We start from the raw sequence: 24,923 nt of genomic DNA on the forward strand, positions 1-24,923 counted from the left end.
TGGGTGAGAATACTGTATGATTATGTCTGGTACCTCTGGATATCATCATTTCTTAAAAAAACAAAGTAATTCTCTTTCTTCAGAATATCTTGTTTTTAAACACAGATATTTTAATGCTTTAATTTCTTAATTATAACTCAGACAATTAAATAATAAGCAGAGATATTCAAAGTGTTTGTTTCCCACAATAAACCAACCTGATCTACATCTCAAAGTAATGCAGAGATTGGAATATAATTACCCTTCATATTTCAGAAAGGAAAGAAGGAAGTGATTACTTTAGAAAAGCGTATTTTCTGAGAAACATTAAAAAATGAGGAAATGACTTTTTGGAGATGCAGATTTAAATAAAGAATTGCAGGTTCACAGATTAATGTATAGAATACACAGATCTGAAATAAGTTGATTAGTCTATTCCTATTCACATTCAATTCTATTAAGTCAACCCATTTTTTGGTAGTGTTTAATTTCAGGGAAGTCTGCATATGAAATTTAGAACTGGGAATAACCCACTGGGATTTTATTTGACTAAGAAATGTGCAGAATTGCCAGGCAAGACTCTCTTTACAAATGTTGAACGTGTACAAATAATTACCACACCCTGATTATTTTAATTAGGGAAGATTATTTTGAGCCCAATTAGAACAAAGAGGTGTATTTTCTATGTAGATTGTTGGTAGTTCAGTAGACATAAATATATCCTAAAATGTGATGAGTTCTGCAGACTGATTGAAAGGTTAACGTCTTTTTCCTGCATTAGATCATTCTTTTTTCTCATGTATGACTTCAGTGTTGATTTAAATACTCAGCTGGAAGACCTTCTGTTGATTGTTCTGCAGGCTAGGCAGTCTTCAGTGGACAATCAAAAAGTGCCTACTGCAGAAGAATCCCACTGGCACAGAGCCTTTGTGACTCTTAAATCTCATTTCATAGAACTTGAAAAGAAGTGCCCTGAAGCTTTAATGCAGCTCAGTCACAAAGTGGAAGTGACAAAAGACTGTGGCATAGAAAAATCAAAAGCAACATCCATGGTATTTCAGAAATGATACTGTACTTTTAGTTTAAACTCATCTTTCCCCAAACTGGGAAAAAGCCCTTACTTTTATTTGTGTTTAAAGGTGAGAAAATTGTGCATGTATATACGTTTTGCCTATTTATCTTAAATGTAGCAAGACCCTCATTTCTCTAGATATCTGGAGGGTACAGAATTTGTATTTGATACAGAAAGACATAAAACAAGATGCTATATAGCATAGGATGCTAGAGAAGGAGAAATAAAGCTGCCTGAGAATTGCTCAAAATAACATTTTAGCATGAGTTGGCTAAAGGAAAAAAAAAAATAGCTAATCCACCCCCCCACACACACACACCAGAAAAAAAATGCCAAATTGCTTCCTAAACATTTGAGGTACTCCAACCTCAAAGTTAGTGCTTTAAAAAACAAAATATTGCTTAAATATATAGTCACTCAAGGGACAATCACTCTGATGGAGCAACGTCAGTACAACCTGGGAATAAGTGATTTTGAAGATGTTCGCTCTACTCATTTTGGCTCTTTCCCAACAGTCTATAAATCCATTATTCCTCAAAGAACCTGCTTTGAAAGGATCTCTGACTGGTATAGTGAAGTTGCTGCAGCTGGTTAAAGCGTTTCTTTCACATATTCAAAAGTCCACATCTGATTTCCTGAGGAGGATGACTCCCATCTGGAAACATCTGGCTTCAACAGGAAGAATAAGGATTGAATGGTACCGAGATTAACCTTGGTAGTGACTGAAGACCTTAAAACGTGGAATGGAATGTGGAACATAAACATTTTATAGGTGATATTTTATAGTCAAAACTTGGTTTTGTGCCAATGAAGCAGTGCTTCATCTGCCTGAATATTTAATAAGAATAAAAACAAGTACTGGAGTGACATAAGCTTCTTAGAGTTTCATGCTGAAATAGTGGAGAGTTTTAAGTCTGACTATAAACATGAATAATCTATGACACTGAAAACGTGACACCAGAAAATATGACAGATACATTAAAAGAATTTGATCCTGATGTACACACTTTTTAAAAACAAAAACAAAACCAGGCAATTACTAAATGCAGAGCCAGCTGAGTGGGCCCAAACAAATCTAATCATCTCTGTTCTGCTTAGCCACGTGCCAGTGCAATAGCTACAGTTACTTGACTTGCAGCAAATAAAATATCATCTACTATTACTAGGTCTATTCAAGAGGGTACTAGGTCTATTGCTAGAGGGTACGGATGGGCTAACCAAATGGTCAGTGGGGTTAATTCCAGTGACAACAATCATAGCCTGGAGAAGCGGTCTCCCTCCTGAGCATCTCGGTTGGTGGATAGCTGCAGAAAAATAAAGGAATACTCTCAAGGGTATAGACACTTCACTGTTTTTAAGTGTACATGTAACATGCACGCACATGTGCGCGCGCACCCCCCCCATGCATTAACTCCAATTAACTCAGAAACAGTTCTGCAAACATCAGCAAAATGAAAATTTCCTATAGTATCTCTTCTTTATTGTTGTTTGCTACAGCAAACCCTGTAATGCATTTGTAATTTAAAGTGTAGATGCTGAAATCTTGCATTCTGGGGCTAACTTCTGAAAATCTAATGGGACATTATTTATTTATTTATTTAATTTATTTATTTTTCATATTTATATAGCACAGCAGAGCGACTCTGGGCGAAGTACATTACATATTAACAGTTACATTACTACATTACAACCATTACTACAATTACAGTGGTACCTCGGGTCACGAATGCTTCTGTTCACGACCAATTTGGGTCACAAACAGCACCGTTCGCAAAATTTTGCTTTTGTTCGCGAACTCCGCATCGGGTGACAAACAGGATCCGCGGCCATTTTCCCTGCTGTCACACGTGGTCGTGGCTTCCTGTAGGGAGGGGGACTCTCCCTCCAAACAATAACCGCCTCCCCACCTGCCTTCCTGTCCTCCACATCTCAAGCAAGGTTAGAGTTCTCTCAGCGTTCATAGTGTACTATACTGTACTTTGTGTCATATTTTTGTGATTTAAAAAAAAATACATATGGTTCAGAACGGATTAACCGTATTTACACTGAACCTTATAGGAAAATTTGATTCGGGTCGCGACCAAAATCGGTTGGCGACCAAATTCGTAGTGGTCAGAACGGATTAACCGTATTTACATTGAACCTTATGGGAAAATTTGATTTGGGTCGTGACCAATTTGGGTCGCGACCAGAGTCACGGAACAAATTAAGTTTGTGACCCGAGGTACCACTGTACTAAACTTGGCCAGTAGCAGTCACAGGGGAGTCGGATCATCCAGGCTTTTCTTCCTCCACCAATTATGCTGTAGTTGTTTAACCATTCAGAGAAGTTTGATTTTATTCCAGAGGCAGCATAGTTACTGGATTGTGGAAAAGATTTTAACTAGTCTACCATGTTTTTACCCTTGTAAAAGAACAGAAGAGGTAATCCAAAAGTTATTGCATCCATCTTCTAATCCAAGGGTGGAAAACCAGTCTCCAGTGTCAGGGAGTGAACAAATAAGAAATTAAACCAGGTAACAAGATACTACCATTCACCAAACAATTCTCAACTTGGCTGAGAAAATGCAATCTGTTTCCCCTGTCCCCCCCCATTTCAACAGGTATTTTAGTAAAGGTGGAAAATCTAAAGTCAAGGCAGAAAGAAGAAAAATAAAAACAAACATTTTAAACTTTTGTGGGCCCAGATTTACTTCTGCACATGCACTGGATTATTAAAGTTGTGCTGTCTGTTGTATCTTACATCTTCACACCCAGCTCCCAGCTGCTCCTGAATGTTATGGGAAAATTTTATGAGGTGACAACTGGCAGAGGTGAAAACTGTGAATACTTCCTCATGTAGTCTTTGCACCACTCCAGAAGTTGATCTACCCTTGTGTGAACTGAATGCCATTGTTCAGTAGTCGAGCCACTTTGCTTCTTGTTCAGCTGTTGTAAGTCTTGAATAGCTGAAAAGGCAATCTTTCCATGTGCAATGCTGAAGCTCACAGAGTTTATTTGCAGGACATTTTCTTACTTGACTCACAGTTCCCAGGCTCATCTCACCCCTCCAAAGGTTCAGCTGACATAGTATAATGCCAAAATGCTACAATTTTAACAGAGAATATGAATTCAGATAGATAATGCTTTCACAGATTTGGATTTCTCCCTCCTAGCAGTCACATTATTTTGCTCTGGAAATCACCAAAATGCACTAGAGTGTTTACAGCACAGGTGGAATGCCATTCTTGGTACCCACCTATTGGCCAGCTGGAAGGAAGTCTTGTTTGGCTCATGATGTTTTCACCATTTTGAGATAAGTGGCAGTGAGGATGATCAGAGCTTGGTTTCAAATCAGGGAGTGGAAACAGTGGTGGTATCATGTTCAAAAGTGCTCTGAGAAAGTGTGTTTGTGTACACACACACACACACTTACAAATAGCATAACTCTTATTTACTTTCATTTATTCTTTGTGATAAATGACAAATAGCTTGCATGTGCTGCCTCTTTGTACACATGCATCATACTTGATATTATCCAGAATTTGGCTCATGATGTCCTTTTTTTTTTTTTCCTTTAGTTCTGGATAGAGGTACTCTAGCTAGGAGGAAACTAGAGGAACTGCCAGAAACAAAACAATATTTGATTGCTATTGTCTGTGAGCCTCCATACAATAATTAAATTAAAAAGTGGTGCCTGCATAGTTCTCCTGATTTGATTTCTTTTATTAGACAGATGTGCAGACAGATCTATTTATTGGTCAAGAAATGTCTTTTTTTTTTCTTTATTGAATATTGTCCAAACTCATTAAGACTAGCAAAACCTGTCATCATTTTTAGTCTAAGCAATTGCCTTAGTTTTCTTTCACTCACTGTTGCTTTTCTAGCTTGCTAAAATTCTCAGCATAACAATTTGGCTTAAGAAATTGAAATGGTGTCATTGTTACTTGTGATCTTACCTAACATGATTTCTCTTGTAATCCTGTGCATAGACCTCATTTGAAATATCTCAAACCTTCACTTCTTTCTTAAAAATAGGAATTATTTTATCAGCTTGCTACTGAGAGATCCTTTTAACAATGTTTCATCCCTAATGAAGTATCTGACTAGTTCAATACATGGTGGGACTCAGATGACCCCCCCCTTTTTTTTTTGCACTCCTTGTTGGTAGTTAGTAGGAAACATTCTTTTGCGTAAGCTTCTGGATTTGAGTCTAATAATTCTAGGGGTTAAAAAATAAAACTACCTTCCTTTTCATATTTGATCAATAGTAAGAATAAGTATTATAGTTAGCCTTATCCCAAACCTACTGTATTTCTTTCCTTTCCCATTTTCTTTTCCCATTTCTTTCCCTTTTTCCTATCCTTACTTTAGGAAATTTAGAACTAGAGTGTCAGTCCATCTCCAAGGAGCTGGGTCTGCTAATACTCTCATTTTCATGGTTGTTTTTCCTATGCTTTTTTGTTTGCTTGCATATATGCACATTTTAAGTTCTAAGTGTAAGTTAATTTTCTATGAATTACTGAGCCAAAAATACTTATTTCTACAAGAAGCAAAAACAATAGTGCGTAGGACTCTTCTATATACACTGCACTTCAATTTAAAGGTTCTTTAAACCCTTTAGACTGGTTTTCTATTATACACACATACAAGCATGAATAATTCCTATAGGTGTTCTGAATGCTAAATCCATAATTATATACTAATTATGCTATTTTCTTTTGGGATAAGCAACATGATGTAAAACACACAAAAGGAATAAAAAATAAGAAATCAAAGAAAATAAAGACATAAGAAAAAAAAACTTGTATACCTAAATATAGTTTCCACGAATATAATTCACTATATTTTTCCATATATTTCTATCGGTGAAGCTCTTTTTATCCTCACTTCTACTACATCCTTCAATCAATTGTATCCAACTATGGTTTTCTTGGTCTTCCCCTTAACTTTTCTTCATTTATTTGTTTTATGTTTTAATCCTTATTATTTCCTTTTCATGGCCAGGGCACTGTATTTCTGTAGTACTGGTCACTCACTTTGATGTGCAATCCATGAGCATTCAGCACCCATTCAGTCTTGACACTACAGTTAGACCTCACTTAGCACTACCTCAGGCAGTGACTGTTCTAAGTTACGACGGTGATGAAAAAGTAACTTTGCAACCAATGCCTGCATTCACAACCTTCGCAGCATCACTCAGTCACGTGTTCACTATTACAGTCAGTTAGTATGCATTGTCCTGTGTCTGACCTATTTTTTTTCTCCACCCCCTCACCCCCAAGGTGGAAATATTGCCTAAATACATGATCTTTTCCTGAGCTGCTTTTCTCTGCAGTGCAGCACTGGTGCAAAAGGTGTTAACTGCAAGTTAACAAGCCCAGCTCTGTGACCTTAATTAGCCAGCTTGCAGCTACTGCCAGTAACTGACAAGACTTTAATCAGTTTTACACCTTTGGCTTTTGTTTGCCTCCTAAGCAGCTTGGGGCCTGAAGCCAGAAGCATTCTAGGCAAACAGCCAGCGCTAGCACATTCCTTTTGAGGTATATTCATCATTGTGAGCCTTACTCTCTTGTAATCCCTTCTTCTCCAAGGAATGTAAATACAAACATTAATTCCCTTCTTGCTAATTATCCCAGCACTGGGGTAAACATTCCAAATGGCAGGGGAGTGGGGAAAAAGGAAAGCACAGTCACAGTCATATGATTTTCCACTTAGTGACCACATCACTTCGCGACCAAGTTGCTAGTCCCAAATGTGGTTGCTAAACAAGGACTGTATCTCTCCTTATGTTACCACTTCTTACACAACCCATTCCCACTGCATTCAATTTATTTTTATGTATCTCCTAATGTTTTTCTTTTTACTGTTCTTGACACTATTACCAAGCCAGATAACCTTTATCCTATACTTCAGTGTTTGTTACCTAAGTGAAGATTTTTGCATTTACCTCTATTACTGCAAAATTCTGCCCATTTTCCAACTATTTATTTGTTTTCTTTTATTATTTTATCTCTTCTTTTGTATCAGATTTTAGCTTTATTATTTAATTTCCTAATTTATAGTTGGTTTGAATTGTCTGAAGGGTATTTGCAAGTTCTATTTTTCAGTTTTGCTTTCTCATGAAAATTAAAATTATTATTAAAAAATCCTTAATTTTCATGCTATCTATTCTATACTTAACTATCATGCTGATGATATATCATGGAGTACTTTGTCAAATACTTTACAGAAGTCAAGTTACAGTATGACTATAGCATTCCCATGATCTATTAAATGATAAAAATCTATTGCATGATAAAATTGAAATAAATGTTTGTTCTTTACAAATCCATGCTGACTTCTTATACTTACTCCATTATTTTCAAGATGCTTGCAAGTTGTTCTCTATATGATCATCTTTAAAATATTACCAGGTATCAGTGTCAGATACCTTGTCTGCTGTTTGCTGGACCTTTTTTCCTCCTACTTTTGAAGATAGGGACAACATTTCCTCTCTTTTAGTCAGCTGCACTTCACTAGTTATCTAGGATTTCTCAAAAATAATACAGAAGAGTTTGAGCAGACCATCAGCTAGTTCTTTTAGTATGCTAGGATGAAAGTAACTTGGTTCTGGAGATTTAAACTCATTCATAGTAAAGACCATGCTTTTATGAGTCTCAGGCTTCAATCTTGCCCCTTCATCCTACCCTTCTTGTGGGAGAACACTGAACCAAAATATGAGTAGAGTAGCTATGCCTTTTCTTTGTTCCATGTTAGAATTTTGTCTTCTTCATTTAGCATCTACTACATTGATTTTCTTCTTTCATTCTGAATATATCCAAAGAAGCTGTTTCCGTTATTCTTAGCATACTTTTCTAACATCACCTTATTTGGAATTTTCCCTTTCAGTTCTACAGATCTAGTCTACTAGTATATATTCTTCTGTAACATGGCTCTCTTTCTATTTCCCATATGGGTCCTTTCTGTTTTTACTAAAATCTGAATGTGAAATCCCATTCATTTCTTTTGCTGTCCTCGGCCCCCTTCCCCCAGCCACTATTTCTTCTCCTTGGGGGAATAATTTGTAATTATGTTTTAGTATCTCTTTGTTTAGGAATTCCTACCTATCTTGAGCTCTTCTTCAGCCATGGAATCCTACTTATCATTCCTTTGAATTCATTAAAATCTGTTTTTTTCAAGTCTAACACTTCTGAAAGTGCTATTTCTGCTAGTTCCAATCTCTTAACTAAGCCTGCCTTGTTGATTAGCAGCAAATCAAGAGAAGCTTTTGTGACGTTTTCTACCCTTTGAAAGGGATTGTTGACAGTGAAAGGAACTTCTTGGAAGGACCACACTTGGTTGATTTTGTTTCCCAAAAGGTGTCTACTTCTATTAGTTATAGTAGTAGTAATTTTATATCAAATATACAGTACATAAAGTAAAGCATAATTTGAGTTAAACTGAACTGCTGATGATTTCATGTATAATCCAAGGAATTTTCTTGGCAAGAAATGGAAGTGGTTTGCTCTGTTTTCTTACTGGTCTCTTTTGAAGCAATAGCCTAAAAAATAGAATGTGACCCAAAGGATATAAAATGAGTTCTCAACAGTCTTCCACACCTTTCAGTGTGGCATTACCTAGTAGATCATTAAAATGTGGAAGGGAAAGAAAACTCATAACTCAGTTTCAGAATGAAATTTCTGAGATCTGAACCACCTTATAATTCTCATCAATTTATATTTTATAATAATAAATATTATATTTATTAGTATTATAGTGTTAAATTGCTTTTACTGCTTTCATTTTTGAGCTGTGTATCTGCTTCTTAGTTTCTTCCAACTGAGATTCTGGCTATCTTTTAAATGATAGTTGGCTTGTAGCTGAGGTGATGATTATATATTAAAAATAAATTTTATTATTATGGCTAAAGGTCAGAAACATAAGCTACAACCAAAAACTGCATACTGCAACAACATTTTACAAAATTATGTAAAATGTTAGAATGGTTAATACATAAACTAGATTTTGCTACCATTTGAGTAATGTGAAATTTAACATCTGAAAAGAATAAAGTCAGATAAAAATTGTGTACCTGCCCAGGGTATTGTTGAAGGAGAGGTAGAATATAGATATTTTGGATATTCTTGTAAATGTCACACCATAATGCTGGGCTGTTTCAACATCCTCTCTTCCACAAGAGCAGTCATGTTCCAGTGGGGTCTTAGAATATCTTCCCTGCAGTAATGCCAAAGGGAGAATAGATATGATATGATATGATATGATATATGATATGATATTGTATTATATTATATTATTATACCAAGCCCAGAACTTCTTTCCTTTCAGCTGAAAGAAGTAGGAGGTGATGACAGATTTCTTACATTCTGAGTTTAGAAAATGATCTAACATGTGGAGGGTGCTACTATATATCGGTATTACTGGATGACTGTAAACTCAATTTTTTTTCCTTTTCTTTATTTTAACAGATATTTAAAGATACTGTCAAGAGGAAATACAGAAAAAAACAGAAAAACAAAAAGGTAATAGAAAAGAGATTTACAAGCTATATAAAATTAAATTAAAATGTCAAGGTAACATTAAATCAGTGCAGCATATTAAAGATACTTGCATTGATCTGAGATTTAAAAACTATTATCAATATCAAATCAATATTGAATAACTAAGGTAGTCAATATAAAGTTAATCATATCAGAATGAACTATTAACAAAAGTTTCTATCAAGTGTAAACATTCTATTCTCATTTAACAATTGAAGCAGAAATTAATATATTAAAACCTCAAGTTCAAGAGAAATCCAAACTTGGAATGCGGTATAGGTGCATATGCAGAATTATAATCCATAAGTGGTTTCCAAGTTCAATTCAATTCTGTGTCAGACTTATTTTTCAGGTATAAAGTTATTTTTGACATAAATGCATAGTCCTACACTTTGCCATTTTTGTAAAGAGGGAATTATGCATGATTTACAATAAAAGGCATAAAGTGTCCTGGAAACCAACCAACCTTTATTTATTTATTTATGTACTGAATGTATACAGCACAAATTTATACAGAGCCTACTTCAGTATATGTTGTAGAAATATAAGGTTTAATTACATTTAACAGAAAACAGCTAACAGGAAAAATAATATAACCTTTATTTTTTAAAAAATCTATAATAAATCATCTTCCAGAATTGTTGGGCTTTACAGTACTGCCAACAAACATGAAAGAATGATACAACCTGATTATTGCATTTCCAACAGTTTTAGAAAGTGAGATTTAATTGTCTCTAGATGTAGTCAGGAATTTATACATTTTTTTCTCCATAACTTTTTAATTAGACAACAGGTTTCAAAATGATAGATTTCTTACAAATTTCACAGTATAATACAAATCAAGGTTTCTTCCAAGTGCAAAATTATACTGAACACCTCAGGCTGCATAGGGTAAATGAGACTGGATGGAAAGGAAGGAAAGATGTTTGGTTATGCATGTTGCAAAAAATCATATTGCTATTTAAATGTCCATATGATATATATAATCTTTTCTGAGTCAATGATTGGCTCAAAATTATGAAGAAAAACTACCAAGATGAAAATAAAGAAAATAGGAAATGCATATTAATGTAAGTCAGTAGAGCATCAGAAGCTACCTTATATCAAGCTCAGTACGTCTAGGGTAATAGCAAAAAGTCTGAAAGAGGAATTGGAGGATCTCTTATGCTTCACCACTTGTAACATCTTAAAGGTTCCTTTCTCCACTCAGGGAATTCATCTCATCTAATCCACCTCTCTCAAAGCAATTATACTTTTTTCTGTGTACAGGCATTTATTTATTTTAAAATCATAATGTTATTAGCTCTGTTAAAACTCTTCCCATCTCAAGAGAAGCAGACATCAGTCCAGGCTTTTATTATTGAGCAAAATTGCTTTGTGTTCTTCAAAGTGAATTACTTTTCACTCTTATTTGGTTCCTAATAATATTGTGATATGATCCTATTAACAGCCTTCACCAACATAGTAACCCAGATATGGTGGACTAATTTCCAATTTTAGTTGTACTGGTTGGGGATAATGGGATCTGTTATCCACATCTAAGGGCACTAGATTGGAGAAGGAAGTCATTTATCATCTCATAGCTCCCTCTGATACCTTTGTAAGATTGCCTGGAAATAACACTGGTGAACAGAAATATTGGGTTATAATGACAATCTTTCTTAAATTATGGGATGGTATGACATTTTAATGGAATAGAGCAATAGAACAAGAACCACCAAAGAGCAAAGAAAGGATGCGGGGGGGAGGAGGCAGAGACACACATAGAGATATGTCTACTTCTTAGCACTAAAGTTAAAAAAAAAAAAAAGTTATTCTGTCTATGATAAATTTTGCAGCATACCCAGGTTTCTCTTACAATGCTCATAAAGATGACCACAAGAAATACTGTAATCAGATCCCCAGAGTGTGATATGCCTTTAATGTATTATAGCTAAGGTTGTGTAGTGCACCAATTTGGAATATCCCAGATTTTACTACATCATTTATCATAGAAATGGACATCTCTGCAGTAAGTCTAGGACCATTGGAATTTGGATAAAGTAAGAACCTGACTACAAGGAAACTTCTACCTTGGAATGTGCCAAAACAATGTTTATGTTTGGCACATTAAAGTGCCTACTCTGGGACTTTTGTACTTTATACTCACATTATTTTATTTTCTTGATAAGCCAATAAACAGTCTTAGTTTGTGATATAAAGATCTAATTTCTAGGAGCTTTTATCTCCTTACACAAATGTGTCATAGCAGATCCCCCTTGCCACTTCAAAAAGCGGTAAATACCATTTTGAACCAATGGCACTGATAAATGTTGCTGTGCCATCCCAATTTTCTTGACAAATTTCAGGAACAGAGCTGCAAGGTTAAGCTTTTAATATTTGGATAATATTTATTTACAGATACACAAGCAGAATATAATGGAAGCAAATAGTCTTCTTTTTCGCAAGCATCACAGTTTGTAATTCTGAAGTTTTCCAGAGAGGAAAATTACTCTTAATTCCAGCAATTTGCAAGCTGCTGCCAATTAGAGAAGGTGATTTTACCAAATAAAGTTTGGTATCACACTCAAAAGAAATAAAATTTCCATTGCTTAAAGATTATCATCCTTTGATGAAATTTCAGATAGTCATTCTAAATTATGAACCAGTCTTAAACAGGACAAAATATCCCATGTTCCCATAATCTGAACCTTCTAGCAGATACTCACCTTGGAAAGGTAACATTCACAAATGAGGTATATTTGGCATATACCGTCATTGGTGAAATATATGGCTATTTGACATGAGAAATACTTTCTATGTCAACTTTATTAAATGCACTTGTTTACAGTTACTCATATTCACAAATCAAGAAATATAAGTAATTAAAATTCAGTAAGTTTGATCCACATTTTTAACAGTACTTTTAGATACTGATCACAGGACGTAGACCCTGTTCTATACTAGTGCAGAAGATGAAATAGACACCTTTACCAGTTAGGATGTGTAAATTACAGAGGAATCTAGGATTCATTTGGATCAAACAGTATAACACATCTCAAGCTTCCAGATTTACATCCTTTATTTGGAAGACTAAATATTTTGTTTCCTAATTCAAGAATGTCTTATGAATGCAAATAGTATGTTTGTGTGCAAAGTATATTGCCAGTCCCCTTTAAAAAAAAAGCACATATTTTATTTTTAATGCTATCTCCTGCTCACAAATACATTCTGATTTGCAGTGTTATTTTGACCACATGATGAATCGGGACTATTAATGAAACCGTTACTACCATTAGACCAAGATTATATGTCAATTGAAAATGCACAGTCTGCAATCCTGCATACAGCTGGCTGCTTAAATTCTCAAAGACAACATGCCTGAAAGAGCAGAACTACATGCTGAATAAAAGTCTTCACTTATAGCAACCAATACAGATTTATTTGCATTTTAAAAAAGAATCCAGAATGAACTGTAGCTTTGTTGTATGCTAAAACTTAGAACAAGTAAACAAGAAAAACAAAAAATAAAAATGATTATGACATGTAGAAATGCCCTGCTAACTTTGAAAGCAGGAATACTGAGCATAAAAAAGTTTTTCTTTCACTACCGTCTGTCAATAGTAGAACTAATTGAAAACTTCTAGATTTAAAACAGAGCTGCATGTAGTCTCTATCTTACTCTACCTATACATCAATAGGTCATTCTCAGTTAATTAAGTGAAGGCGTAATCAGCTTAATTTATGTACTCCAAAGCAGTTAATGATATCTTAGTACAGTACCTGACGTTTGGCCTGCCCATAAAACTTGCAGGGTATTCCAAGTCTATTCTGCTGCTCTCTGACTTCAGTTCCTCATATATATTTTTTGCATATTTCTTGTCCATCTGTTCATGCTGAAAATAAATCAAAATTCCTGAAGTAAATAGCAAAAGGGAGCCTTAATTAAAATAGTAAGCTACAATAATGACATTCTTATAATGCATAAAAATCTAAATAAAACAGTAACTTGTTATGGCAAAAGATATAAATTAGCAGTAGCGAAGACATTTAGCATTGCTTATAAGGCTAAGACTAACACAGAAACAAGACTAAGAAGCTTAGAAGTTTTTAAGAAACATATCCTGAATGCTGGTTGCTAAAAAGAAACAGTAAATAAGGATTGGGCTTAATAGTTTTATAAGTGTCTGAATCCCAGAGGTTCAAAATGTGGTACCTAGATGAGTAGACCATCATTTTTCTATTGCAGCAGAAAACGCTTCCTTCTTGCCATCTCTGTAGCTTGTCTTCATTTTACTGAAGCTGCAAGTTTACACACAAAGACAAACCACAATGTCAACCAATTGGACCTCACTTAAGGAACCGAGGCGATCGATTCGTAAAGCAAAGAATGAACAGGACCCCATTTCTGAAGTACGTTGCTCAAACTGCTCTTTCATTAAAAGATGCTCTCTCTTATTGATTTTGGCTTAAGTAATGAGAAAGCTTATCCAAAAATCTTTAGCATTTGGGCTCAAGTTAAGGAAATCAATACAGTCATTTCCCATTTGAACTGCATATGTGAATTTTATGTACGAGAGACAAGACAAAGCCCAAATCAGATAAATCAATAACATTGCCAATAGAACATGAAACTGACAAATGGCATTTTTAAGCAATTAAAGTGAGCTGTAAACACAGAGAGGTTAATCAATTACAATGTTTGGCTATTAACAGTTTTTAATTTGTATAAATATTATATACTAAAGTGATTCCTGGTAAATGAGGTGATGGGTTTGGCTTTTACCCAATAATATAACATTTATTGCAAAAGGGTGTAGAGAATAGGGTCAGACCTACATTTAAATAATGTTGTACATTTTCCATAATTGAAATGGCATGTGGGAATGACCTGGGGAGACAGGGCAACAAGACACAGCCAAGGGAACGGTCAAATAAAAGGCAGCTTAGCCCACAGTAGGAATGTGGGTGGGACAAGAGACTTAGAAGAGACCCTCCCTAGTGTCTTGGGCTGTAAAGGAGATGGGGAGAGAAGTACTTTCAGACTTGCAAAATTGATGTTAGCCTTATGAGGTAGACTAAACAGAAACATGACCAGATGAACTAATTCTACTTTATTGTAAAGTTACATTAACAGAATCTTGCAGGTCTGAAAGTACTTCTCTCCCTGTCTCCTTTACAGCCCAAGAAACTAGGGAGCGTCTCTTCTGAGACTCTTGCCCCACCCACATTCCTGCTGCGGGCTCAGTTGCCTTTTATTTGACTCTTCCCTTGGCTGTGTCTCATTGCCCTGTCTCCCAAGTTCATTCCCACCTACCATTACAATAATAAAGGAACTACGTAAAATATGTTTTAATATGCAACCGAAGTATGATCAATAAAATGTAAAATTCAGGATTCAAGAAGTTATTGCACGATAAGACTGATCCTCTTTTTTTCAAGTACCATTCCTAAAGGTTTTATAAAATACAATACTATACCTTTATTCTGAACATAAATATTAATCACATTGATTTGCCAAATGTTTCCTTTCCATACGATACCAATAGAACTACGAGACACACTAAAGTCTCTCACTTTTTCTAGTTTGCTGAACTGGTTCTGAAATCTGTAATCTAATATTTGTGGAAGTCTTAATGGTTTTTGTAACTGAGTAATAAAATCTAGCTAAATGATTGTTCAATGGAAATAAAATGCTGACCTCAGCAATAGCTGGCAATTCTTCTTCTAGGAGTTGGGTGGAAAACTTTAAGACTGAAAGCCAATCTATGACTTCCTTTTTCATAGCAGGTGGGGGTCATGACATAGTGAGGCTATCAGAAAGTAAACAAAAAAAATTCAACTTTCCCCAAATCCCACGATAAAAAGATGTCACCCCTTTTAAAATTTGTTTACAAATTACAAAAAGTAAATCACTTTGAAAGATTCAAATTGTGGCAAGAGATGCAACTGGAGTTTAGTAGCCCAATGTGGATGGTTCTCTAGAGGCTATAAACAGACTCTGTGGGTCCTGTTGTGTCCAGGGGCTGGCCATCCAGATACAGATAGATACAGATGGAAAGCCTAAAAAGAAGACTCTCTTCAGTAGCTAACAGGCATGCTGACTATATTAGCATATAAAACAATCATATGCATTATACCTATAGATATTAGTGGCAAGAGATAGCAACCTTCCAATAAACTGTTTGTGGTTTCCCACGAATATCTGGTTGGCCAGTGTAGGAAGCAGAATAAACTAATGAACATATAACACTATATAGTATAAACTTAGCAATTTTGTATATATTGCTCCCATTATATAGATGTGATTTCACCAGCAAATGCAAGCATGTTTTTTGGTCACTTCGCATAGCACCAACTTCACCTGTACACATTAAGATGTAGAGCTATTTGTGATCATTGGGTTGACTCTCAAGTATCAAGGATGAATAGTCCAATCTCCTCTTCTCTAAAAGTATTTTGTTTGGGTATTGGTCCATGTATCTTTCTTGACTTTCTCTTGGCCTTTTGCCTTCCTGGCACAAGAATGACTTTCAGCAGCCAGCTTCTTCACTTTCAAGATGTTCAGTGTACTTTTCCCTACCTGAGGAACTTTACATGACTTAGAGAAACCGTAGCCTATGCAAAATTGCTTAAAATTTTGTCAATTCTTACTCAAAGGGATATTAGCAGATTCTATGGTTTTATATCATTTATCTGACACAAGCTTGCAAACAAATAGCTTAAGTAACTGTGCTCTCAAAGGAATTGTAAAGGACAAAATCACAATAGATTTATTGTTGTTGTTGTTTAGTCGTTAAGTCATGTCTGACTCTTCGTGACCCCATGAACCATATTGCGCCAGGCCTTCCTGTCCTTCACTGCCTCCCTGAGTTGGCTCAGTTACAATATACTAATTTGCATGGTATATTCTGTTGCAGAAATCAAGTACTACATATTTCAAAACATTAATTTGAAAAGCAACCCATTGAAAAGTTTTTTTAAAAAAAATCAGTCACACAGAAATATAGTTTATTAGAAAATAAATTATGTCCAAAGTCATTATGGTACATATGGATATGTGTAAGTGTGTACTGTATGGATATATGTGTTTGTATATGTATACACAAACATACATACTTATAAACAAAGAGAAAACAGGCACACAGATGCAGAAACTGAAAACTAGTAATAAAAAATCCTTTGAATTAAAAATAATACACACTGGAGGAGTCAAGACTACCTAAAATATGCATATTGCCATTAAAAATTCATATTTCTTTTGACCTGCTATAAATGGTCACTTTGCAAGCATCTAGCCTTAGAAAATGGGACTTATTCTAAGGCAAAGCCTGGAAACCTTAAGGAAAGTGTTCTTTGTTACTGTTTTAAAGTGGTAGCATTGGATGAATCAGTGACATTACCAAAGGGTTAGGGCAGTATTTCTATAAGCCTCCGTTACTATTCTGTTTCATCACCTCAGGTACATTACTGGAGTCATGTATGTAAGTGTGGAAGGAGTTGGAAATTATATTGGCAATGAGAACTTTAAGTGTTTAGCCATTTTGGTGATGACAACTCTCTGACATTTTCCTGGATTCTCTGTTTGCATTGTGGTTAAGGTGCTGGGCTAGAAACCAGGAGACTGTGAGTTCTAGGCCTCCCTTAGACATGAAAGCTGGCTGGGTCACTTCGGGTGACTCTCTCTCAGCCCAATCCACCTCACAGGGTTGTTGTTGTGGGGAAAATAAGAGTATTAGGTATGTTCACTGCCTTGAGTTATATATACAAAGGCGGGATTAAAAAAAAACATTTAAAAAATGGTACATAAGATGAAACAACACTTGCTTGGGCTGGGTAAAATAATATGTACAAAATGTGATTCTCACTTGTATGAACTTGCCAAGCATAACTTCTTATACATTGTACCAATATACAGAGAAATGACACAAAGAAATTCAGAAGAACATTCTCTTCAAATGCAATTTAAGTAGCCATTTTAAGAGCGAATTGGATCCAGGCCCCTACCCTCCGCTCTTCTGAGTAATCAAACAACCACTTAATTAGAAAGTGGCCAGGAAAGTGATGGTTCTTTGGAATGGGTGGTGGGCCAGAACCTCATTGAGCAATGCCAAAATAGAGAATCAGGGCAAATGTGCAGATTTCAGGACTTGCTTGTCACTCTGGCACCTAAAGACAGAGCATTAGGATAGACAATCACTCCAGAGTTTTTTTGCCAGCTCTGATCCTTACTCTGAGAAGCCCACAAAGAAAGGCATCAGTGTAAATGCTCTACTCTCTACAGTGCTAATGCTCTACTGTCAAGAGCTGTATTATCTGTTTTCCTGCAGAAACATGCAGCTGCATATTTGTTCTACCAAAATGGTTTATTTTAAGGGGATCTCCTGAGCATGGCATTATGGCTGAAGTGGCCATAATACAGAATAGCTGACAATTCCTTACTCTGAGGACTCTCTGAACCTATGCTGTAGAATAAGAAGAATGCAATTACTATAATAGAAATACAATATATCTTACCATACTGAAGAAGCCAGGTACATTAGTACCTTCTGCTCCATTCTTCTAGTCCTTTAACTTCACATGCTAATCATCCCTTGAAAAAGAAGACATCTTTAAGTGTAGTACTGTTTACTGAAAAATATGACACATTGCCATCCTGCCTTTCCCATATCTTACTCCTAAGAATATGTGTTATTTAGAAATGTCAATTTTTCTATTCCTTTGTAAAGTTTGATTCATGGAAATATCCTATAATAGACTTCTCTAACTTGGCATCATCTAGATCAGTGTTTCTCAACCTTGGCCGCTTTAAGCTGTGTGGACTTCAACTCCTAGAATTCCCCAGCCAGCATGGCTGGCTGGGGAATTCTGGAAGTTGAAGTCCACACAGCTTAAAGCGGCCAAGGTTGAGAAATGCTGATTTAGATGTACTGAAATTAAAATTCCTCCAATTCCTAGCCAGCACCAGATTGGGGAGGTTGTCCTGAAGATATCAGTCACACTGAAAGGAGACATTATAAACAAATTTCAGAGCTGAAACACTATACCACTATATGGTATTGCAGCAAGTACGTTATGTGTAGGTTGTCCTGATAATTCCACCTAAAAGTATTTAATCATGGGTGATAGGAAAGGAGGCCCTGTGCCTGAAATCCTGGGAGCACATGTTAGTCCTTCCAGGCTTAATGATAAACACTTTGATCCAGAAGAAAACAATATACTATTTTCAGTAGCAGGGACTGAAGTTGCTTCCTTTTGTTGACCTAAAACTGCACCTAATGGCACAAGCAAATGGGTCACTTTAGTAAATTTCTGTAGCAAAACCAAACACCACAGGGATGAACCTTCAGGAACACAGGGAGGTCATCTCTCCATCTCTCCCCTCCTTTCGCAGCTTCCTTTTACAGATAATTTGAGACCACTTGTGTTTATTCAGGGGCCAAAATTCAGTGGTTTTATTACATAGTCTAATTAAAATTCAAAACACTTTTGAATGTTTCACCCCATCCTTTCAAAAATTTGAATAATTTCAAATTAGCTTCTCCTCCCCTTTACACTTGACAAAGTACAAGAGGATACCCAGAAAGCTACTACAAGCCATTGCAATGGATGCAGTGTAAACATTATAGGAAGCATGTGGATAGATGAATTCTGCGCCAACTGCAATTTCCAAATAATGTTGAAAGGTAATCTGTGTACAGCACTTTGCAGTAGTCTATACAAGTAGTGATGAAGGCATGAGTTACCGTTGCCAGGTCCTCTCACTCCAGCTAGGCCCAAAATGGTGCACTAACCGAAGCTAGATGAAGGTTCCCTGGCCACAGCCCCTATCTATATATCCAGCAGTAGCTATGAATCCAAGAGAACACCCAGGTCATGAAATTGCTCTTTCGGGGTGAGTTATTATCACAGCAGATAATAACCATATTATTATTAACCATATCACCAACATCCCCCACCCCCATCACCAACCCTAAAAACCTACCACTTAGCCTTCCTACTCTCACATACACTAAGCTTCACCCCAAACACATCCAGAACCAGTGCACCAACTCTTGGCAAGAAACACTGACTGGCTTGCTAGCTGCTTTCCAGTCTAGCTCTCATCTACAGATCTCATTTTCTTTTATTAATGTCCTTTCTCCAAAAACACCAACCAAATCCAATATCCCTTCCCCTCCAAGACTCTCACACTAGGGCCTGGTCATTGGAGGGGACACTGCCTTCCTATTGTTCTCTCTTTCCAAGAGTGGTTTCTCACACAACTCTTCAACTGAATTCAAATGAAATTGCAGACAACACCAAAAGGACAGGAGATGCTGCATTCGAAGTAAAACCAACAACTCGGGTTGTTGCTGTTGTTCAGTTGTTAAGTCGTGTCCGACTCTTCGTGACCCCATGAACCATATCACGCCGGGCCTTCCTGTCCTTCACTGCCTCCCAGAGTTTGTTCAGTTTCATGCTCATTGCTTCAGAGATGCTATCTAACCATCTCATCCTCTGCCGTCCCCTTCTCCTTTTGCCTTCAAACTTTCCCAGCATCAGAGTCTTTTTTTAAAGAGTCCTCTCTTTGCATTAGGTGGCCAAAGTATCTGAGCTTGAGCTTCAATATCAATCCTTCCAATGAGCAGTCAGGGTTGATTTCCTTTAGGATTGACTGGTTTGATCTTCTGGCAGTACAAGGGACTCCTAACAGTCTTCTCCAGCACCACAATTCAAAGGCATCAATTCTTCGGCGCTCAGCCTCCCTTATGGTCCAGCTCTCACAGCCATACATTGCTACTGGAAAAACCATAGCTTTGATTATGTGGATCTTTGTCGGCAAGGTGATGTCTCTGCTTTTTAATATGCTGTCTAGGTTTGCCATAACTTTTCTCCCAAGGAGCAAGCGTCTTAATTTCATGGCTGCTGTCTCCGCCTGCGGTGATCTTGAGCCCAAATAAATAAAGTCTGTTACTGCTTCCATTTCTATCCCTTCTATCTGCCAGGAATTGATGGGTCCAGATGCCATGATCTTAGTTTTTTTAATGTTGAGTTTCAAGCCAGCTTTTGCACTCTCTTCTTTCACCCTCATCAAGAGGCTCTTTAGTTCTTCTTCACTTTCCGCCATTAGGGTGGTATCGTCTGCATACCTGAGGTTGTTGATATTTCTCCCTGCAATCTTAATTCCGGCTTGTGATTCTTCCAACCTGGTATTTCTCATGATGTACTCTGCATATAAGTTAAATAAGCAGGGTGACAGCATATAGCCTTGTCGTACTCCTTTCCCTATTTTGAACCAATCGGTTGTTCCATGACCAGTTCTAACTGTTGCTTCTTGGCCCGCGTACAGATTTCTCAGGAGACAGGTAAGGTGGTCTGGTACCCCCATCTCTTTAAAAATTTGCCACAGTTTGTTGTGATCCACACAATCAAAGGCTTTTGCATAGTCAATGAAGCAGAAGTCGATGTTTTTCTGGAACTCTCGTGCTTTCTCCATGATCCAGCGAATGTTGGTGATTTGATCCCTAGTTCCCCTGCCTCTTCGAAACCCAGCTTGTACATCCAGTAGTTCTCGGTTCATGTACTGCTGAAGCCTAGCTTGTAGGATTTTGAGTATAACCTTGCTAGCATGTGAAATAAGTGCAATTGTGCAGTAGTTTGAGCATTCTTTGGCTTTGCCTTTTTTGGAATTGTAACGTAAACCGACCTTTTCCAATCCCTTGGCCACTGTTGCATTTTCCAAACCTGTTGGCATATTGAATACAGCGCTTTAACAGCATCTTTTAGTATTTTAAATAGCTCAGCTGGAATACTGTTATCTCCGCTAGATTTGTTGTTAGTAATGCTTCCTATCAACCCTGATTACTCATTGGAAGGATCGATAATGAAGCTCAAGCTCAGATACTTTGGTCACCTAATGCGAAGAGAGATCTCTTTGGAGAAGACCCTGATGCTGGGAAAGATTGAAGGCAAAAGGAGAAGAGGACGGCAGAGGATGAGATGGTTAGATAGCATCACTGAAGCAATGAGCATGAAACTGAGCAAACTCAGGGAGGCAGTGAAGGACCGGAAGGCCTGGCGCAATATGGTTCATGGGGTCACAAAGAGTCGGACATGACTTAACAACTAAACAACAACAACAACAACAACAAATGCTTCCTAAGGCCCGCTTGACTTCACTCTCTAGGATGTCTGGCTCAAGGTCAGTGACCACACCAGGGTGGACATCAGGGACATTAGGATCTTTCTTGTATAGTTCTTCTGTGTATTCTTGCCACCTCTTCTTAATCTCTTCTGCTTCTGTTAGGTCCCTGCCTTTTTTGTCCTTTATCATGCCCATCTTTGCACTAAATGTTCCCTTGATATCTCCACTTTTCTTGAAGAGATCTCTAGTCTTCCCCTTTCTATTGTTTTCCTTGATTTCTTTGCGTCGTTCATTTAAGAAGGCCTTCTTATCTCTCCTTGCTATTCTTTGGAAATCTGCATTCAGTTGTTTATATCTTTCCCTTTCACCCTTGCTTTTCGCATTCTTTCTTTCCATAGCTATTTGTAAAGCCTCATCAGACAACCATTTTACTTTCTTGCATTTCTTTTTCTTTGGGATGGTTTTAGTTGCTCCTCCTGTACAATGTTATGAACCTCCATCCATAGTTCTTCAGGCACTCTCTCTAACCCCCTAAATCTATTCATCACCTTCACTGTGTACTCACAAGGAATATGATTTAAGTCATACCTGAGTGGTCTAGTGGTTTTCCCTACATTCTTCAATTTAAGCCTAAATTTTGCAATAAGAAGCTCATGATTTGAGCCACAGTCAGCTCCTGGTCTTGTTTTTGCTATCCGTATAGAGCTTCTCCATCTTTGGCTGCAAAGTACATAATCAATCTGGTTTCGGTATTGACCATCTGGTGATGTCCATGTGTAGAGTCGTCAAATGACCAGCTTGTTCTCTTGACAAAACTCTATTAGCCTTTGCCCTGCTTCATTTTGTACTCCAAGGCCAAACCTGCCTGCTATTCCGATTATTTCTTGACTTCCTACTTAAGCATTCTAATCCCCTATGATGAAAAGGACATCTTTTTTTGGTGCTAGTTCTAGAAGGTGTTGTAAGTCTTCACAGAACCAGTCAATATCAGCTTCTTCACTATCAGTGGCTGGGGCATAGATTTGGATTACTGTGTTGTTGAATGGTTTGCCTTGGATTCACACTGCCATCCAGTTACTGCCTTTCCCACTCTCTTATTAACTATGAGTGCTACTCCATTTCTTCTAAGGGTTTCTTCCCCACAGTAGTAGATATAATGGTCACCTGAATTAAATTCACCCATTCCTGTCCATTTTAATTTGCTGATTCCCAAGATGTCGATGTTCAATCTTGTCATCTCATGTTTGACCACATCCAGTTTGCCTTGATTCATAGATCTTACATTCCAGGTTCCTATGCAGTATTGTTCTTTACAGCATCTGACCTTCTTTTCACTTCCAGATACATCCACAACTGAGAGTCCTTTTGGCTTTGGCCCAGCCGCTTCACTCTTTCTGGAGCTACTTGGAATTGCCCTCTGCTGTTCCCCAGTAGCATACTGGACATCTTCCAACCTGAGGGGCTCATCTTCCGGCATCATACCTTTTAACCTTTCGACGTTGTCCATGAGGGTTTCTTGGCAAGGATACTTGAGTGGGTTGCCATTTCCTTCTCCAGTGGACCACGTTTTGTCAGAACTCTCCGCCATGACCTGTCCATCTTGGGTGGCCCTGCATGGCATAGCTCATGGCTTGAGTTACGCAAGCCCCTTCGCCACGACATGACAGTGATCCATGAAGGGACAACTCAGTTTACATGAAACAATAGAATAGAATGAATAGCACTATAGCACTTAGCACTATACATGAAATGCAGAGTAAGAATCTTGGCCAATCAAAGGGTCAAAGACTTAAGAAATGTAAAATATACTTTTATGATTTAGGAAAATTGAGTCCCCCCCAAATGGTTTTAAAAGTTTGGATATCAGACTTCCTGTGCTGGTATTGTAAGGAATGTTAGGGCTCTTTAACTCCTAAGGTTTGTTTTTGTTCAGCTATAGCTCCATTTTGCTTTCACGTTAGAGATATATTAATATCTGCAAAAAAAAGAGTAACAGTTTTACCTTGTCTTTTTGAATTTTGGGACTATGTGTTCTCTTATCTAATCTTCCAGAATCCCATAAGTTCTCCACTAGTTTTCAAAAAATTAATCAACAGTTCTCAGACCAATTCTGCCATCTTTTTAAACCCCCCAGGACATGATCTGTTTGGCTTTAAATTTGTATGGGTAGCAAGGTGGGTTCTTAATCTACCTCATCAGTCCTGTGTTGTGTACCTTTCCTTTTCTCAATCATGTTAGGAAGAGCTCTGTTTTTTGAGAGAAGATACAATAAAATAAGATTTTAAACTAGTTCATCTTCTCCTGTTATTACTTCCTGACCTTTCCCACATCATAAATCAGTGGACCCCTCTTAGTTTTTGGACCCCAAGAACCCTTCCTATATTTCACATTCTTCTCTAGCCTCATCACATTCTGAAAGTTAGCCTTTCTGACTCCATTCTTGCAGGCTTGGGCCTACACTTCTCATTATTAACCTCTGCTTCTATTTCCTAAACATCTTTTTGCTTTTCAGCTGTCAGTGAGCTCATTATTCATTCATACAGGTGTCTTCAAACTTTTCCCATTTTTTCTTATTATGGGATCATTTGTGTGTTTCCTTCCAATATTTCATTTTTTCAGAATATCCCATCCCACTTACTTATCTTTTAAGACTTGAAGCCCACTTTCCCCTAAGTTCATTAAATTCAACCTTCCTCATCTCCAAGATATGTGACTGACTGCTCTCAGCTTTATCTCCCCCAGGTATTTTAAATTCCAACATGACATGGGCATTTTCCCTCAAGATGTCTGACACCTTCAGTCCATCGACCAATTCTTCTTTGTTGGTCAGGACTAAGGCCAAGGAGCTGATTCCCTTGTTTCTTCTTCCATCTCTGAAAAATGAAATTGTCAGCAGCAGAGATAAGAAATCTGTTCTACCTCTCCCTCCTAGCTGAGTTAATTTTACAGCTGATATCAGGGTAATTGAAGTCTCCCATTACTACTATAGCCTGCCCTCTTGAACTTTGTGGGTTGATTTGAAAAGGAATAATTCACTTCTTCTGCCTGGGTAGATGCCTATAGTAAACTCCCACAACGGCATCACTTTTGTTTCTTACTCCATTTAATCTTATGCAGATCCTTTCAACAGGATTTCCATACCAAGGGTTATGAATTTTTTCACAGGCATATCACTTCTTTATATACATAGTCAGCTTCCCTTTCTGTTGAGTCTAGCATCAGCCCAACCACAATAAACTCTCTTAAA

The 24,923-nt window shown here is 37.1% G+C and overlaps 1 protein-coding gene across 1 annotated transcript in view; it reads right to left on the reverse strand.

Moving 5' to 3' along the window:
- Window positions 1-24,923, reverse strand: part of LOC112542609 (uncharacterized) — a 163,643-nt gene that overhangs the window by 83,720 nt on the left and 55,000 nt on the right. The window contains exons 9-10 of the mRNA XM_088149214.1: window positions 13,333-13,445; window positions 9,105-9,247 (exon numbers count right to left, since the gene is read on the reverse strand). Of these exons, the coding sequence (XP_088005340.1) occupies window positions 9,166-9,247; window positions 13,333-13,445 (195 nt within the window). The 3' untranslated portion in view covers window positions 9,105-9,165. The remainder of the gene's footprint in view (window positions 1-9,104; window positions 9,248-13,332; window positions 13,446-24,923) is intronic.

This window comes from Python bivittatus, unplaced genomic scaffold (assembly GCF_059951505.1).
Source record: "Python bivittatus isolate LINGU-HERP-01145 unplaced genomic scaffold, Pbiv_v1 ctg000590_np1212, whole genome shotgun sequence".
Classification (NCBI taxonomy): domain Eukaryota; kingdom Metazoa; phylum Chordata; class Lepidosauria; order Squamata; family Pythonidae; genus Python; species Python bivittatus.